This window comes from Enhydra lutris, unplaced genomic scaffold (assembly GCF_002288905.1).
Source record: "Enhydra lutris kenyoni isolate GAN:26980312 unplaced genomic scaffold, ASM228890v2 scaffoldscaffold10, whole genome shotgun sequence".
Classification (NCBI taxonomy): domain Eukaryota; kingdom Metazoa; phylum Chordata; class Mammalia; order Carnivora; family Mustelidae; genus Enhydra; species Enhydra lutris.
Genome location: NW_019154094.1, coordinates 40585513 through 40604050, shown reverse-complemented (window position 1 = coordinate 40604050; position 18538 = coordinate 40585513). Strand labels below are relative to the sequence as shown.

Here is an 18538-nt window from a genome sequence, read left to right as displayed (position 1 = left end):
CCTGCGAGGCCCCGTGAGGCGTCTCCACAGCGTCTGTCGCCTGCGGATTCTGTCTTCGCACTCGCCGTCTGGGCCGCTCCACTCCAAGAGGCCTTACGGAGCCTCGACTCCGCAGGCCTCCCCACAGACTTCACTCCGTCAGAGGCCGGGCTCCTCGGACTGCCGCGCCCCCGCCGCAGCCGGCCGGCGGCGCCTCCCAGCTGCTCCCTTCAGTCTCGGGGCATTCCTTCAAGCAGCACGCCATCATCTCACACCCGTGCCCAGTGGGGCCTGTGGCCCTCAGGTGGCCTGTCTGCCTCGCCCAGTTTCCAGGGCTGGCTGCCTGGGCCAAGGAAAGTTTTAAGTCATTTCTTCCTTGCAGAGGAAGACCTGACTGAGCAAGGAACTAGAAGGAACTTTAATCTGGGCCACTTTTCATCTTGTAGCGCAGTGATTGGGAGTTACTTTGTCTGAGTGAATAGACTGCAGATTCCTCAAGGGCAAGATCTGAAGCTGACTTCTTTGTGTCCCACCCACAGTACCTAGTAGGGAGCACCAGAAGCATGGTTATCATCAAATGGTATTGTCTGCTCCACTCAACAGGTGCAGCGCCCTTGGGCAACTACGGCCTGTGCCTGTCTCCTCTAGGCAGTCCAGCCCACAGGTGCCTAGCACTTGGAAGGCATTCCTTCAATAACTGTTTGAATCTGTAAAGGGGGTGCCAAGGTTGAGAATGAGTGAAGAACAATCCTCTACAGGACTGCTCTGGGTGAAGGTCACAGATGAAGTGACTCTGAAACATTTGGGACTATTGTATGGCAAAAGACTTGAAGCATCTGAAGTTCATGAAGGGATGGGCAGTATAGACTCTTCCTCCAACAGTTCATACTGGTTAAAGAGCCAGCTTGGCAGACAAATAACCTGAGTTCAAATTCTAGCTCTGCGTCTTCCTAGTTGTGGAAATTTAGGCAAGTTACTTAGTTTTTCTTAACCTTAGTGTCTTTGTGGAGATAAACACCCTATTATTAACTTGCCCCAGAGTTACTGCAAAGATTACATGAAATTATGTATCTAAAAATGCTTAGAACAAGGCCTGCCACTCAGTTAAGTGCCTCAGAAATGGGAGCTGTTATATTCTCTCTGTTGTTGTCTTACAAATGCAGCAGGCACAGCAACCAGGAACCTCTTGAGCCCATTATTTACCATCCCTGGGGGACGGAGCTTCCCTTTTTATCCCTCTCCCTGGCAGGAGGTAAGAACCCAAGAATTCCAAACAGATCATTTATTTTCTAAGAATCAATATATTTTCTTCCTTTGAAATAAATACAAACCAGTTTGAAAGGTGGGGGAATCTATGGGAAAAAGGGAAGTGGGGACAGGCCCCAGTCTTTTTTAGTACCAAATGACTCTGGCGCGACCCGGAAACGCAGTTACAAATGAGAATAATTTAAATTCTCCGCTAATTACAGTATTTACAACAGCAGGGGAGGGGGTCACCTAGTGCCCCTCTTCCGGGCTGGACAGACATCAATCCCACTGCTAGGCTGGGCAGATGCCCGCTCACCTCACCACCTGCGGGGGGGCCTCAGGCCACTAGGCAGTTACAGATTCTCCTGGAACAAGCAGAGCAGGCAGAGGTGGTGGGATGGCCTGTTTTATGCAGTGTCCTAACCTTGGCCCACCATCCTGCACTACACTGCTGTGAGGTCTCTGGAGCGTTCTGGCCAGTGGGACCTCCCCTCTCCTTGTACAGAGCCACCATGGGCCCTTGGGAGTGTTCTGTACAGTCCAGCTGCACTCAGGGCGGGAGGGACCTCCCCCACCCAGCTTCCCCTGAGACTGGCCCCAAGACCAGGAATGAGTCAGTGCAGAGGCCGGTGCCACTCCAGGACAGTGAGCAAAGGGGGAGGAGAGAGGTGGCAGGGCACTGTAGGTTGGGCTGTGCTGGGCATTATCAGTCACTATCACTGGTCTCACTGCTCTGCTCGCCCTGCACCTTGCTGCGGTGCTGCAGAGCCCTGTGGTAGGCAATCTGCACTGACTTGCGGATGTTGGATTTGCGGCCCTCCAGCATCTTTTCCTTGTCGAGGTCCTGGTTCACGCCCAGAGGAACCAGCTTAGTTCTTGGCAGCCACTGCCTGTAGGACGAGGTGAGGGTCACATAAGTCATCTCTGGGAAAGCGACAAGCAGCAGCCTTCATCACACACTCATTCAAAAACACCTCTTGAGTGCCCACTCTGAGCCAGGCTCTGGTGGACAATAGGGTTACTGAGACTAAGAGAAATAATCCCTGCTCTCAAGGAATGGCTCATAATCTAGTGATGAAAAGAGTCCAGTCAAAAGACCTACTACGGGGTAACAACAGGGTATTTCTGAGTGCAAAACAGGCAGAGCCATAACCTAACCTGAAATAGGTACCCTGTCCCATAGAATCCTGGCAGACTTGACTGACATTAAATTTATCCTCTGCAGACAATGCACAAAAACATTACCCACATGTGACAGAACAGAGACTCAGGCGTGAACATTCATGCCTGTTTTATCTCCATCTTGTCACCATGAAGGCAGAGGTGGGAAAACGAAGTCTAGAAGCCACCTAAATCTGGGTGGGGAGCACACTTGTCACAGTCACTTAATGGCCCTTTGAGGTCTAGCTACAGCTGGTTGTCAGCCTCTGCCCACTCAGACTCATGGTCAACACAACCCTTCTGCTCAAAGATCTAAGTCCCTCCCCCTCTGATTTGTGATAGCCCAGTCTGTCTGTTGCTAGAATTTCCTGGCAGCCTGCCCCTATACCCAGGGTTGCATCTGTGGCTGTGAGTCACACCAGATGCTTCCCTCCTCCCTTACCAGGTTCGCTTGTTGTCAAAGAAGAGGACGAGGTAGAGATGCTCTCGGGCTTCCTGGGTCATCTGCTCCCCAAGTTTCAGCACCTCCAGTGGGGGCACAGGGATGGGAACCCCATGGTGGAACATACCTTCCCGGGGCATCTTTGGATCAATTATCTGAGGGTGTAATAAGACCTTTGTTTGGTTCAGTCCCCTTCTTCTGCACAGCTTACACTACCTAAGAATTGGGAGCTATCTCTGAAGTGGGGACAGGAAAAGGTTATTATGCCACAAGGCTGCAATGCTGACCCTTGGCTGCTTCTAATGATGAACTATTTGAGACCCCAGGGTGCAATGGGAAGGAAAAAGGAGACATGGAACAACTAACCAGGAACCTCTTAAGTGTCTATCTGCCAAAGACCCTTGTTTTCTGCAGTACAAACTGTGTCTGCCAGCTGGTGTTGGGAGACAAGGGGTATGATAAGAAAAGGGGAAGCCTACCAGAGCTGGGTATGATGGGTACCCTCGGCATTTGGCCCACACCAGGTCCAGAGCATCCAGGGGCGAGTCCTCATCCTCTGACAGCCAGCCAGCTCCCCGTCCCAGACTCTTCCTTACCACTTCACAGGAATGGGAGAGAGGAGGCGGATCAGCAGCCAGGGGGTTGGCAAGGCCCTGACACTGGGCCCCCGGCATCCCTGGCCTTGGGTAAGGGTACTTACTGCTGTGGCCCACGCCGCGGCCAGTGCCCACGGAGTAGGCCTCATTCTCAGTGCCTGAGGTATCTTCACTGCTATCTTCTGGGAATGTGCCCCGAGAGAAGGAGGGCTTGCCCCGGCCTTGTTTTGAGGGTGTTGTGCTATGGATAAGAAAATAAGAACTCAGCTTAAAGGAGGGGAAGAGTAGATAATGGCATGGTAGACGTCCTCTCTTTAAAGTGGGCCCCAGGGTCTAAGAATTATTGAAAGCTGAGGTCACTTAAAAAATTTCAAACCCAAATGCTTCAGGGGGTTGGCAGTGACATAACGGACATGGGCTGGATTTAGCAGTGGTAGTGATGAATACACCCCGTCTAAAAGGAAGCACTGGCTAGATTTACCAGATCTGATTTTTAAAGAGAATACAGACACTAGAAATTTTACGTGGTAGTACTAGATTCATTTTTTTAAAAACACCATGCTGGTCGAACAAAATATGTATGCAGGCCAAATCCAGGCCCCAAGGCATCAGTTTATACTCTGCTCTATGTCAGCTTAACCCAGGATGGTTCCCACTATTCCATTATGGTGACATTCTTATATATGCCATTTATTTTGCAGAGAACCTTGGGTCTGAGCCATCTTAATCTAAGCTGAGGTGGCTGCCACCCCACTTCCCATAGGGAAACCTGGAAGGGGATCCTGGAGACAGGCCTTGATCTGGAGGGCTGGTACCTGGTTCGGTCGGAGGCAGCGCTGCTGCTGCTACTGCTGCTGGACTCGGAGTCAGAGCTGCTCCGGGGAAGGCTGCAGTCATTACGATATACCAAGAAACTCTTCTTCACTGGCTGATTTCCACCACTGAAGCCATTGGCTGGTAAGTCTTGGTTGGCGGGAGGGGGAGGAGGGAAGGAATCGGTCAGGAAGATGTAGATCAGAGATGGCATGGGGGTAAGGGGCACTAGGAGCTTAGCTTTCCCTTCTGTGCTAGAATATTCCTCCAACTATGGTCAACAGAGCCAGCTCTGGGCAGTGTCTGCCACAGTTGGCCATAGTCCTGCCCCACCCCTTGTACTTCCCTTGGCAGTTACTGGCCTTAAGACACAAATGGCTTAAAGGGCAGGAAATCCCCAAGGAGGGGGAGAAGAGAAAAGGTGAAGTGATATAATGGAGGGGATCCTGGATAGGAATCTAGCTGGGTCAGTGTTTCTGGACTTCAGTTTCCCCATCTGTAAAATGAAGGGACTGAATTAAAGGATCCCTAAGGGCGCTTCCAGCTCTGATATATTTTGGGCAAATGAAGGGATAGGTGAGAGTTATGTTGGGGACGATGGCAGCTTAGCTCACTCTCTTGGGGCGGGGGTGCTGGGTGATGGTGAGGCTCACCCATTGGGGGGTCTTCTGTGGATTTATCACTGTCGCTGTCTGAGCTCGAACTGGGCCGGGGGCTCCTACCCCGCTTGCGCTGACGTAAGGAGCCCATGATGGGGAGCTGGGGGGGCCCCACAGGACTGCCTCCGTGGCTGGGGGTCATCTGGCTCTCCCGGTTTTTGGGGGGCCGGCCCGGCCTCTTGGGCGGTCCAGCTGTCTTCGGGTTCTTTTTGGAGAACAGAACTGAGGTTCTCCTGCCCACCTCATGTGCGGGGGTTGAGGACATGTTGGGACCCAAGCCTGGAGCAGAGAAAGAGAGAAGGAGAGTTGGTGAGGGGCCTGATGTGGGAGGGGTAGATGACCAGGGTATGCCCTGGATCTGTAGGACCATTACTCCAGCTAGAGTTGGGAGATGATCTAGGGGGTATGGACTTGGGAACATCATCTCTTATACAAATAGCCAGAGAGGCAGCTGAGAGGCCCCTGAATGGGGAATGAGGGAGAAAGTACAGCTAGCTGTGTAGGAGAAACCTCTGCCTGGGGAATGGCAGGGGCTGAGTGTGTGCTGCAGAGTCAAGTCTGGCTTGCTTTGGAGTCCACCTTGCTAGGGGGTTCAGACCTTTGCTTGTCTCCTGGCTGCTGCTCTCCTCAGCGGCACTGTCTGTCTGCCCATCCTTGTCACAGGCTGCCGGGTGAGGTGTCAGGCTGCCCCGGCTCGTGGGGCCGTGCCGCTCAGGCCCATCCCTTCCAGTTTCCCGCTGGTGGGCAAGCTTTCGCCGCAGTGCTGTCATCTCTTTCTTGATCATCTTTGCACGCCGTGAACGGCCCACACTCTGCTTGCTGGCATTCACCTCATCCAGCCGCTCCAGCAACAGCTTTAGCTGCTCTTCTACTGGCAGGTGCTTCTGGTTCTCCAGCAGGACCAGCCGCTCTTCCTCTGCTGCTAGGGATGGACATGGGGGTTGGGGAAAGGTCAGACTCAGTGCAGCCCTCTGGGCCCCCTGAACCTGGGAGGCAGCAAGAAACCACTCTTTTCCCTGGGCTTCTCACCAGGAACAGCTGTATAACAGCAGCACCAAGATGTGGGATGGCAGGCACTGCTATCCATTCACCCAGTCTGGCTTCTCGGGGAACATTCCTGGGGATAGCTTGCCACTGCTCAGCCTAGCTACTTCCTGCCTACACTGCCTGTTCCTGGTAGGGGACTTTTGGAAAGCTGTTCATCCCTGGCATTGGCCTCTATGTGTGTAGCATGACTTATCACCCACCATCTTCAGCGTGTTGTGGGGCTTCATCTCCAGCCAGGTTGTGGGGGATATGCATGCCCGTCTCAAAGTCAATGCCCATTTTTTCTGCCTGGCGCCGGGCCTGGCGGAGCACAGCGCCACCCTGTTCGCGGAGCCGCACTGCTGCCCGGTAGAAGATGGTATCCTTGGCGTTATACTTGAGGCAGTTGCTGACGATAAGGTTGAAGTCCTCCTCAAAATCATCAAAGTTCAGGTAGCGGTAAGCCTCCAAGTTCTGCTTCATGGTGAAAAAGTCCATTGGCTTTTTGATGTGATCTAGGTAGTCAGGTACCTGGAGAGTAGGGTAGGTGTGGCTAAGTGGAAATATGCTCCTCATTCTCCCTGAACCCTTGCTCCTAACACCCCCAACCCCCTGAAATGCATCCAGCAATCTCCTCCCACCACAGTTAGAGGCAGGCATATAACACAGGGGAAAAGAAAGCTGGATTCTAGTCTTGACTTTACCAGTCACAAGCTGTGTGACCATGGCAAGTCTCTTAACCTCTGTGGGCCTTCTCTTCCTTGCCTGGAAAATGGTGATGAAATTACAGTCAAATTTACTTCCTACAGCCATCTGAGGCTTCAGTAAGAAAATGGCTACAGCAATCCTCTGGAAAGAACACCATCTTGCATTCCTATAGTTCTTTTTACCTATCATTAAGACTTATAAGGAGGCTACTGCCTCAGGCCTCTCATTTTATACCTTTTAGAGAGAAGAGTCTGCCAGTCAGGACCTAGGGCTTCAGAGCTGGTTCTTTAGGTGCTGAGCCTTCTAAAGTCTCCGTTCTAGGGTTCAGCACCCCGAAAGTGTCTTCCTGCCCTGGGATTATTCATTTGGCAGACTCAGTCCCTGCCTCTGGGGAAGGAGTGCAGATTGCCTCCCATTCTGGGCCCTTGGGGTATGACAGGGACAAGACAGAGTCCAGGTGATGCATGTGGCTCCAGTTCATCCTGGAGCCCCAGAGCCACCAGCCCCTCTCTTCATGGTCCCCTCCTAGTCCCTGGCCCAGACCTGCAGCAGGGGTCCAAGTGGGAGAGGATCAGAAAGAAGGTGGAGTGAGGGGAAGGGATTCTTACTTCGTCCAATTCGGTTACCTCAGACAGAGGGACCGGCTCGCTGAAGATGTTGCCTGTGTCCTTTTCTTGGAGCTGCTCCAAAGTTTTGCGAAGAAGGATGAGGAAAGGGGTCAGCTGCATCTCCATGGCGATCTGCTGGACCTTGATCTGACACACATAAAGGCCCAATCAGCCAGGCCCGTGCCAGTCCCTTGGCAGAGGTCTGAGGGGATGGCAGCAGCTGGTCTGGGACACTGCCTTCCTTCTCCAGCCGACAGCTGGGTGTACTCACTCAAGTCAACTTATAAAAAGGCCCATCTATTCTGGCTGGCCTTTCCTTTCCTTGAACTTCCAGTGCCAGCTACCTATATCACATAATCTAGGGTCTCTTTCATACTCTTCTGTGACATTCTGTTTGTAGTGAGCTAGAGAACACACTGGGAGCCAGGAAACCTGACTCCAGCATCAGCCCTGTTACTTCCTGGCCAGGGGATACATGCTCTTCCTTGTCTCAGGACTGTTTTCTCTTATGTAAGATAGAGTTGGCCCAGGAGCACTCACCGTCTCCCTTTTGAGTTTCTCCCGCTTGCGGATAAGCTCCACCAACAGCCGAGCTCGCTCCAGGTCATGCCGGAGTCGCTGCCAAGACTTGAGCTGTTCTTTGAGGGCCCAGTTCTTATCCTCAGAATCTCTCTGTAGAGGCAAAAAGGGGATGAGGAGATGATGAGGGAGACAGAAGAAAGGCCAAAAGAGGAGAGCCCAGGAAGCCTGGGTCAAGGGTAGTTAAAGCTTAAAGAGGGAGCACAGTCATTTATTGGCAGGCTTACTAGCTAAAGTGTGAGTTCCTAAACATATGTGCCCCCAGGCATGCCACAGAATCAATGCTTGGTATATGCTTGTTGAGTGAATGGATGAATGGACACACAGGAACAGTGCCCTTCTTGTGAGCAGATAATCTATAAGGATTTCATCCTGAGCCTGGTTTGAGGGCTAGCTTAAAGGAGGAAATAGCCTAAGGCCTCGGACACTGAAAGCAGTAGTCACAAATCTCAGTCCTTGTGTTCCTGGCCCATGTTCCCAGAGCCCACAGGGAATCTGATACAGTACCCCGATTTGGTCACAATTCCTCTGAGACTGCAGGTGTGTCTGTAGACGACGTAGCAGTGGGACTCCATTTCGGGACTGCCGTTTCAGCGTCCAGTAGCTGTGTAACCTCTGCATAAACTGGCTCTTCCTTTGGATGGTCAGGCGGTTGGTGATTTTACTGAGCCTGGAAAGCGGGGAATAAAGAGAAAAACCCACTGAGCCATGCTTTTCTTAAGCAGAACAGGGGTCTCTGGCTAGTGAAAATTCCTGAAATGGGGCTGAATCGGGAATAAGTCTATCGTCATAAAGGCCTGACACTTGGCTTAATGCAAAGAAGAGCAAATGGTACCAGACAGGAAGCCAAACTCCCAGCATGAAGCCAGATCCCAACCCTGTTCACGAAGTTGGGTGGGGGAGGGATATCAGGAAGCTTGGCCCCTAAGAATGCTCTTGTCACTGCAGCCTGGAGTATTATTTGACCCTGGAGAACCTGCTCAGATTGAGCCTTGGAAGGTTTTAGGACAAAGTACAATTGTAAAGCAGTAAACTATAGAAAATCAACTAGATAGCACAAGAGAGTTAAAAATAACTAATGATGGTAGCCCTCATCTGGAGTCATTAGGGGCAGTGACCACTTTGCAACTTCTTAAGCATTTCCTTCCCCATTTTTTGTTCCCTTTCTCCCTTCCGGGTCAGACCATTTCTGCTACTATGGCTGGTTGCTACTCCATCTTCTTTCTTCCTAACTTAAACCAAACCATCAAAATGAATGGCAGCTGAAAACACTTACTGGATCTACCAGATAAAAGTTGACATTTCTGGCTCCTAATGTAAAAGTGAGGTGACCTGCTAGAGCTAACTTCTTTTGGAATCTAGTGTGATTTTTGTTTTTTGTTTTTTTTTTAACATCTTTATAGCTCCTGTTAAGATAACCGAACCCTGTCACTCCACTCAGGACTATCCATCTCTATGCGGGCTTCTTCTTCCCTTACCAGCCTATCCATCCACTCCCCACATACCTGTGTGGTGGGATGCAAGGCACTGACACCACAGGTGCTGCTGCCCGCTTCTCTGCCAGGATCTTCCGTGCCTTCTTCATCTTGATCCGGGACTTGGCCTTGGCCTTCTTGACCTTCTCTGAGCTCCAACTCTTTCCCTCATCCTCCTCCTCATCCTCATCCTCCTCACCCTCACTGTGGGACAGCGCAGGCAGGCGGCGTGCTGAACCCGGGGGTGTGTGGATGTCACAGTAGGCCGTCTTGCGGACGCTGAAAGAGGTGCCATTGGCACCCGTCTCCCGCACAGGCTCCATCTTCATGTAAAGGCCAGCCTGCTGGGCACATGTCACGTGGAAGGCTGTGTAGCAGTTGGCCTTATGGCACTGGATGCAGGCCCCTGAGCCCCGCTGTTTACAAATATAACAGGTCAGCTTCCAACGAGCTGGCGGGATGTGCTCAATGCTGTCGATAGGCTCCAGGAAGACTGTGTTGGCAAAGCAGACTTCAGGGATCCACAGGGCACACACCACATGGGCCCAGCGCCCGTCATCTGTCTGCTTGAAGGCACCACCCTTGTTGGGGCACAGGGCACAGTCCACAGCGCGGGAGGGTGACTGGAGGCAGCGGCGGCATAGCCACTGGCCCTCAGGGATGTAAGGGACACCATAGCACTCTTGGTGCACAGCCAGGTTGCACATGTCACAGAACAGGATGACATTGCTGTTCTGGCACTCACCATCATTGCAGATACAGCACACGGCATCCTCATCCACTAGTGCATTGGGGTCACCTTTATTGTGGCTTTCAAAGTAGGACTCCTTCTCCAGCCGATCCATTAAGTACTCAAAGATTTCCTGTGGGATGGGACTCACACCCTCTGTCTTCCGCCGCTCGTTCATGATATCCAACCAGATGTAGTCCTCCTCATCCATGTCATACTCTACTTCCTCATCCAGCTCCTCTGCCGACTTCTCAATGTACCTGCAGTGCACATAGGCAGCTCAGCATTATATGCTTGAGCCTTCCTTCCTTTGAAGACAATGGGCTACAATTGCTGGATACTTACTCAATGCCAGGCCTGTGCCTTTATTTATTACTGTCTCATTCCACTGTCCTCTTAACCCCAGGTTCTATAATTATTCTGGTTTTGCAGAAAAGGAAACCTAAGGTTTAGGGAGTTAGGAAGCTTGTGTACTAGCTACTACACCACATCCTCTGAGGTGTACAAGCTCAATCAAACTCCAGAAGGGAGGAGGGTGGGGCAGCTAGGACCTACTGGATTGGTCTGGATGATGGTGCAAAGAGTCTGAAGAAAGGTCCTCATGTGTCACTTGCAAATTATATATCATTTTTAGCACCAGCTGGCAGTGTCCTGAATCAAGCTGCCACGGGCCTTCTGTCAGCTGGTGCAGCTCAGGACTCCCTCAGACTCTAGGTACTGTGTTTGTTCTCTGGATAGCCTTGGAAGATAACAGAACAACTAAGATTTACTGAGCATTTACTGTTACACATATATTCTCACCACAGCCGTAGTATTAATGTTCTTATTGGCCTTATTTTGTGGATGAGGAAGACAAAGCTTTGAGAAGTTAATTAACTGCCCAACACAAATAGATCATACAACCAGAAATGGAAAAGCTACAACTTACACTCTACCCTACAGCACTCATTGGACTGGCAGGACTGGAGCCAAGGGCTGCTCCAGGTTCCTGGCACACAGAACAGGCTCCTCATGCCCCCTGCTATGCTCTACGTTGCCTGGACTCTGGTATTTCAAAGCTACAGGGAGCTACAATGGAAAGAATGGGGCTTTAACTTCTGACAAACATGGATCTAAAGCCTGGCTCTCCCACTTTGTGATTCTCAAGTCATTACTGCTCTTTTCTAAACTTCAGTATTATTGATGATAAGATGAGGATGCTACCATTTTCTCCCAAAGACACTTATCAGGATTAAATGGAATTTTAAAAATGAATGGGCTAAATGAAGTCGCACAACATAGCAGGCCCTAAATCAATGTTAGTTTCTATCCCTCTCCTCCCCTCTCCAAAAGGGAAGTGGGGTTCTGGATGCTAAGAGCAGGCCAGGTGAGCACAGGCTCTGGAGTCATGCTCTGTACGCCAGTAGGTAAATAAGGTGACCTCCCTGGGTCTCTGCTTCCTCATCTGAAAAGTAGTAATGCTAACTTGAACCCATTTCACACAGCTGTTGTGAGCATTAAATGAGTTAATACAGGTAAAGAACTTAGAACAGTACCTGGCATGATGCAAGTACTCAATAAACATTAGCTTTAGTATTAGCTTTTGTACAGCCCTGACCTATCTTGCCTTGTATTCTAACTATTTATGTGTCTAACTCCTCCACTCTAGGCTAGAGGCAAGGACCATGTCTGATTCACTACACAGAAATAGGCACAGTGTTGTTCATTTCAAAGGCATTTTGGGGGTGGAATGGAGGAGAGAAACTAAAATACTGTGTCTACAGGAAGCAGTTTCCTCCTTAGCCCTTTTCTCCTTCCCCAAAGTGACCACAGTGTCCTCATCGTTGAAAAAGGGTGTGCCTCAGAGCTTGTATGAACCATCCAGCCACTTCCAGGCCTTTGCACCTGTTCTCAACCTTTTCTCTGCCACAACACATGTGACATTACACGATGGCGCATAACACACTCCCACAGTGTACCCAGATTACAGGCTGTGGCACAGATAGATAATGTAGGCTGCATGTCATGTACAATTCCTGGCACACCAGCCTACACTCCACCCGCTTTCCCCCTCAAGAAAGCATATCAGATGCAAGAAAGAGAAAATGGTGTTCTTAGAGAGATGATCTCAAATCTTCTCAAATTTATATATAAAAAATATCATTTACAGGGGCACCTGGGTGGCTCAGTGGGTTAAGCCTCTGCCTTCAGCTCAGGTCATGATCTCAGGGTCCTGGGACCAAGCCCTGCATTAGGCTCTCTGCTCAGCAGGGAGCCTGCTTCCTCCTCTCTCTCCGCCTGCCTCTCTGCTTACTTGTGATCTCTCTCTCTGTCAAATAAATAAATAAAATCTTTAAAAAAATATATATATATCATTTACAAAACTTGGACAGTTCTGCTAACAGTAGTAATAAATGACATGGAACATACTCCCCAGATGATGCAGTGTACCTAGCTAAGAACTGCTCCCCTGGAGAACAAATTTGAACGCCAGGAAGAAAGACTGAAAAAGCAGAGGGAGGAAGAAATGGGGTGGGATGAACTGGTCTGAACTGCCTATCAGAGCAGAGAGTGCTGAAGAGCCCAGGCAGGGGTCTGTGTTTTGGGGGGTGGGAACAGCAGTGAGTGTTAACATAAAAGAGAAGCAGTAGAAAGCCAGAAGGGGGTGGCGCTGGGCTGGACAGTTAAAATAAGAGAGGAAGAGGAGACTGACTAACATGTGAACAGGGGTGAGACCAAAGTGTCTTACTAGGCCAAATCACTTGAGTTCCCACAGGCTTAATTTTATTTTTTTTAGATATATATATTCCACCCCCCCCGCCAAGACTTGATTTTAAAGAACCGAGACTCAGTATACCATCACATGATTGCATTTTTTGTAAAAACTACCTTTTATATAAAAACATTTATAAGTCCTTTGCAGAGATCAAGCCTTCTGATTAGCGGACACTGAACATTGTTCCTTAATTTTTCCAAATGCTCTCTTTACCTTGAATGCCAAGACTCAGAAGTTTTACATTTTGTTTTTGTACCATCCTTCAGCTAAGGTTTCTGTGTAGCTTCACCACCACACTGCCCCATCCCTACATTTTTTACCTTGTGTTAAAGGAATTTAGCTTTATGCCCGTGACTTTGTTAGGAGCCACCGTGACTAATTTTGGAAGGACATGGGATGCCAAGAAACAATTAAATGAAATAAATAAAAGGGCCAACAGAAGAGTACAAAACATAGGTGATGAAAATGTTGCTTATACATGCTAAAGGATGGGTGACAGTAACAGAATAATGGGAAAATTACCTCTGCAGATTTATCAATTGCTTTCAGGACCTTATAAAATCAGTGTGCCTAGTCTTCTTCCTCTAGGCTGACAGAGGAATATTATACATGCTCTGCAGATCAGGTCATTAGAAAGCCAGAAGCTTTTCTCAAGGCTACACAGTGATGGAGTGGAGGGTCAGCAACCAGACACATGATGTTTTGATACAGTGGAAACAGTATAGCTTTGGAGTCAGAGTAACCTGGATTTGAATCCCAGTTCAAATCCACTAACATGTGACTTTGGGTCCCCTTTCTGGACTGTGGGCTCCTCCCCTGCGAAATGAGAAAAATACCTGCCTGAGAGAATTGAGAATAAAATGGAAGGGACTGGCTGTAAAGTACCCAGTGCAGGGCCTGGCATGTGGCAGTATATAGTAAGTACCACCACCATTAGCTGGGGCACTATTCTTCTTATTGCCTGGGCAGGACCAGTGTGCTTCTGCTACCCTTTATCTGTGCCACTCTCCTCTCTGGTGCCTATTACCTCTCCAGCTCCTGAGCCCTGCTTGAGCAGTTTTCCAGAATGGGCAGGTAGAGGTGGCCTTACCGGTAATAGGAAGTTGGCCGGGGCGGGGCATCCGGGGTGTCCTGTTCCAACTCCCGGTATACCACCTCTGGCAGCTTGGGAGTGGTGCTCACAGAAGCATTATGGTGATGGTGATGGTTGGAGTCCTTGCGCTTCTCCTTATTCTTATGCTTGCCTGACTTGGGAGTAGCAGCTGGTGTCTCAGTGTTCTCCTTGTTGCTGCCATTCTCAGGAGCCTCCTCAGGGGCCTCCTCATCCTCTGACACCACATCCAGGTTGTCAAAAATGCTAATGCGGTGGACACGGCCATGTAGGTCCACCTCCACCATGCGCTGGGCCTGTGCGTAGCTCATCACCTCACGGCCCGGTGACTGGGATACCTCTGAGGGGCTGGGTGACTGCTTGTTGGCTGGGCGTGATTGGCGCCCCTTCTTCTTGTGCTTGCGGAGTGGAGTCTGTTGGGGGGGCGGTGGGTTGTCGTGGTCATAGTGATATAGGTGGTACTCGATACCACTGTAACTCTTGTAGACCTTGCGGCAGGTCTCCACGGGGCATTCATACGGTGGCTTAGTTGCCCGCAAGTTGTGGCAGAAAGTCTTCACATCAAAGTCCACCCCCATGCTGTCACATCTAGAATGTACAGATCAGTTAGCATAGGCCTGAGGACAAGTTCCTGGCCATCCACTCTATTCTCTCCAGCCCTCCTTCTCCTCAAGGGGCCTGGCCAGCTCACTTCTACAGTGACTTCAAATACCATCACCTTTACACTGTGGCCACAGTCTGGGCCTCATCACCTCCTGCCTGATCATCCTGCCCTATATCTCGACTCTTCTAGCCTAATCTCACATAATGTGGCCAGAGTATGAACAATCACATCAGTCTTTTGCTTAAAAACTTCCTGATGCTCCCCACTTATTTCAGGATAATATCCAAATTCCTTATGATGACATTCAAGGTACTCCTTTTATTTTCTGGCCCTAGTCCTCCTTTCCAGACTCTTCTCACTAGTTACAGCTGTGCTTCTGTATACCCAGGGCAACTTGCCCTTCCCTGAATGTTATAACCTCTCATTCCTGCAAGATGATCTCTATTTGAAATGGCTTCCATCCTGACTGGTGAGCTCCTACTCATTCTTCAAAACCCAACCCAAATACCACTTCTTGTTATGATCTGTCTTTCCCATCGGGAGCTATGTTTCTACAGCATTCCATTCTCATCATTCCACCATAGTGGCATGGCACTTACCACACTGGAAGTTCTTTGTTTCCTCCCACTAGACTGGGTGCTATGCGGTGCAGACATCAGAGCCTGCCCACCTCTATATATCCTCAGTACCTGGCATGTAGTGGACACTCAGTTTTTGGCATATGAATGAAGAACTTGTTGAATAAATAGCTAAATGAGGGGATCATCAGATTTGGAGCTGACAGATGGATGAAGGCTAGTGTTAACCCATATAGAAGCTTGCTTGAATGGGCAGCCCGCAATTTAATCCTGGGCACCAGCACAAATCATTGCATTACAGAAACAAGCAGTTCATTTCTGAGGTCTTTAGGGGAAGGCTATGCCCTGGCCCTGGCTCTAGGAGAGGTACCAGACCCTGATCCTGGGAATGATACCAGGTACTAAGGGTACAAATAGGAACATGACAATCTAGGCACACTCAGCTCCATGATGGTCCTCAGGGCCTTCCCCTTCTTCCTCTCCAGTGTTCCTGGGTGAGTAGTGACAGCAGATGGCACCAGCCCCCAGGAAGCCCAGCTTGGTCAGATACTGCCCCAGTTTCTCCAGGCCTAGTTGAGTTCAACAATTCAGCTAGGGTATTGGCATCATTCCAGGCAAAGCCACCCTGAGCTCCCAGACAAACAGTGACCCCTCTTGGCCTCTCTCAGGCTACTTCGCCAAGCCAAGTGGGCTGCTCCAGCCTCTGTCAAAGCCCCTGACTTCTGCACTGGTAAAACTACTCCAACTTTTACTTCCTTTACCTGCAGCTGTGTCTTTAAACACAAACCAATCAGAGGAACAGGCAAGCTCTTCCTTTTCAATGATGGGTCCCTGGTGTATGCTGCTGCTCTGTCGCCCTGGCTCCCAAAGTAGCACAGAGCCCCGCGCAGATGTCCCGCTGGGACTGAGCGCCAGAGGCACACGGGTGGAGACGAGAACTTAGACTGGAAGCCCGTGAGGAAGCCCCAGGGCCCACAGGGGTATGGCGGCAGAACTCAGGGGGCTGGAGGAAGTAGAGGGCGGGGGCCGGAGCGATCAGGCCCGGCCCAGGCGGTGCCCGCAGCCCTCTCCCGGATGCGGCGACGTTTCCCTTTTGTCGAAGTGTAACATGTTAAACAAGGCTGCCCTCCTGCTATTGGCCCAGGCAACCGTGGAGGATACTCTGTTGCCCTGGGACGCGGGCTGGGAGCTAACGCACTGTCAGTTCTCCCGGCTGGAGTAGCCCAAGGGGCAGCCGGGCCAGGCAGCTCAGTGCACGCCCCACGAAAGTAGTCTAGTCCTCTCCCGCTGGCCACTCCCGCCCTGGTCCCAGGCCCGCACTTACCGGCCACCTCGAGTCCGGGCTCATCGCCGGGGGCGCCCGCCGGGGCTCCGACCCCACTTGGGGAGGCCGGCGGGGAAAGACGGGCCGGGGAGAGAGAGCCCCAACTCCGGAGACCGCAGATCTCGCCACCCCGGCCCCCTGCCGCCCCACGTTCTGGCCCCGGCTCCCCGGGATTCCCGCGCTGACCCCTGCCGCTCCCGGTCCCGCCGGCGCCCTGGTGTCTCAACTCTGTCGGCCGCCGCCCGTTTCGAAAGCCACTAGGTTGTCCGGCCTCGGGACCCGACACCGCCGAAACAATGGAGCCTCCCGGAGGCAGCGCGGGGACGGCGGCGGCGGAGACCGTGGCGGCAAAGGCAGTGGCAGCGGCGGCGGCGGCGGCAGCGGCGGCGACGGCGTCTGCGCAGGGTAAACTCGGCGCCTCGGCGCTGTCAAGCTGCACTTTCGCCACAGATCCCCGCCCGTCTGCTGAGTCTCGAGAGGCCATTCTCTGAGACTCAGAAGAGCCCCTGGACACCCCACATGGCTTCTCTAGCACCTCCATCTTAGAGTTGAGTTTCGGTAGACGGAAGACGCGATATTCGGGATCCGGAGTGGTCGGGCCGTTTGTGGCGAATCTGCGGACACGGACGGTGAGCATGGGACTGGGCTTGAGGAGCCCGCCCTTCTCCCTTCCCCCTCTGCCTCCTCCCTCCCTCCTGCTGGCGCCGCGGCTGCAGTAGGGACCTGGCCTTGGTCTCCGAGAAAGGCGGCGAGGCGGGGCTGGAGCCACGGGGCGGGGCCGGGGGCAGGGCCGGGAGCAAGAGGGACGCAGGCTGGAGCCTGAGGAAGGGCTTGGAGTTATGGGTAGGGGTGGGGCGGGTCTAGCAGAGAATAAACCAGTCCATGGGGCGGAGTTTGCGGGGGAATGGGCGGGGACATTTGTAAAGCGGGCCCGGGTAAGGAGAAGAGAGGATGAACAGGGGTGAAAGGGTGGGGCTAAACAGAAGAGTGGGCCTCTGGAAAGAAAAGGAGGGGCTTTAGTTGGGCCTGGAAGGCGTTGGGCTGGGGAGAAAGGACAGAGCAGGGAAAAACGACGCGAGACCGAAGTGAAAGGACGGGGCGTGGAAAAGGTAAAGGGGTGGGGCTGAAAGGAAAGGGCGGGACCAGGTTAAGTATAACGGGAGTGGCTGAAAGAAAGGGAAGGAGCTTGGGAAAGGCAAAGGAGCAGACTGAAGGAAAGGTATGGATCTGAAGGAAGGGACCGAATTTGGGGAGGTGTAAAAAGCTGGTGAAAAGACTTGTGCACGGTAAAATGGGATTCAGATGCTGGGAACCCTGTAGGGGTGGCGGGGAAATGCTCATGGCTGTGGGTGGAAAGTTGGAAGACTCAATACAGATTATTGGTTTTAATGTGACTGGGCCACTTGGTAACTATGTGAACAAGTAGCAAGTTGTAAGATTCTTACTACGTTAAATTCCATGTTTATAAAAGAGAGCTCGAAAACTATTGTCAGTTCTTAGGGGTTTTGGTGAACTTGTGTCCTGGGAAGAGTCCACTTGTTAAGCAATGCTTGTTGTTGAGCCTCTTCAGTTTTGCCATCCAAAGAAGAGCGTGAAAGAGTCTTCCAGGGTTCTGGGGCAAAGCTCAAAGTAAATGGAAGCTTCTACTATATCTTAATGCAAACCTTGCATTCGACCTACTATAATGTATGAATTTTCATAAATAATGTTTTTTGAAAAACATCCTAATAGAAGCAACACTGCAGGAAGATGTTTGCTGGTTAAGATCTTGGCATCTGGAGTGAAACTGATGAGTTCTTTTCAAAAAGTGATTTAACCTCTCTGCGCCTCAGTTTCCTGATGTATAAAGTGGAGATAAAATATAGTGCTTACCTCACAGGATTGTTGTGAGGATTAAATAAGAGTATGCTTGTAAATCACCTCCATATGTACTGAATACTCAAGTATTTAACTGTTTTTATTATCCTCATTAAAATATTCAGAATGGGGTGCCTGTGTGGCTCAGTTGGTTAAGCGACTGCCTTCCGCTCTGGTCATGATCCGGGAGTCCTGGGATTGAGTCCCGCATTGGGCTTCCTGCTCAGTGGGGAGCCTGCTTCTCCCTCTCCCTCTGTCTGCTGCTCCTCCTGCTTGTGTGCTTGT

General features: G+C 51.1%; 1 protein-coding gene across 10 annotated transcripts; it reads right to left on the bottom strand.

The window, feature by feature from the left end:
* Positions 1–1271: 1271 nt before the first annotated feature.
* On the bottom strand, positions 1272–16660 carry LOC111144094 (bromodomain and PHD finger containing 1). Of its 10 annotated transcripts, none has more exons than XM_022498212.1 (14): positions 16397–16660; positions 13870–14478; positions 9325–10284; positions 8327–8489; positions 7781–7912; positions 7241–7387; positions 6146–6455; positions 5497–5820; positions 4893–5177; positions 4242–4389; positions 3531–3667; positions 3310–3428; positions 2831–2985; positions 1852–2117 (listed from the first exon to the last, which is right to left on the bottom strand). In XM_022498212.1, exons 2-14 carry the CDS (start codon positions 14466–14468, stop codon positions 1934–1936), a joined length of 3663 nt encoding a protein of 1220 aa, XP_022353920.1. In that variant the 5' UTR covers positions 14469–14478; positions 16397–16660; the 3' UTR covers positions 1852–1933. The 10 variants fall into 10 exon arrangements, with proteins under 10 accessions (XP_022353916.1, XP_022353917.1, XP_022353918.1 ...); XM_022498213.1 differs by having other exon boundaries at positions 5497–5817; XM_022498214.1 differs by having other exon boundaries at positions 7259–7387.
* Positions 16661–18538: the final 1878 nt, after the last annotated feature.

What these genes read in the sequence shown, in the direction of transcription:
- LOC111144094 (XM_022498208.1), bottom strand. Translation starts at nt 14,468, where the DNA reads ATGGGGGTGGACTTTGATGTGAAGACTTTCTGCCACAACTTGCGGGCA. An exon ending in GGAATTGTGACCAAATCGGG is followed by an intron (nt 7,913 to 8,326) that starts GTACTGTATCAG and finishes TTGCCTCTACAG; the next exon opens with AGAGATTCTGAGGATAAGAA. An exon ending in TTTGACAACAAGCGAACCTG is followed by an intron (nt 2,118 to 2,830) that starts GTAAGGGAGGAG and finishes CTCGTCCTACAG; the next exon opens with GCAGTGGCTGCCAAGAACTA.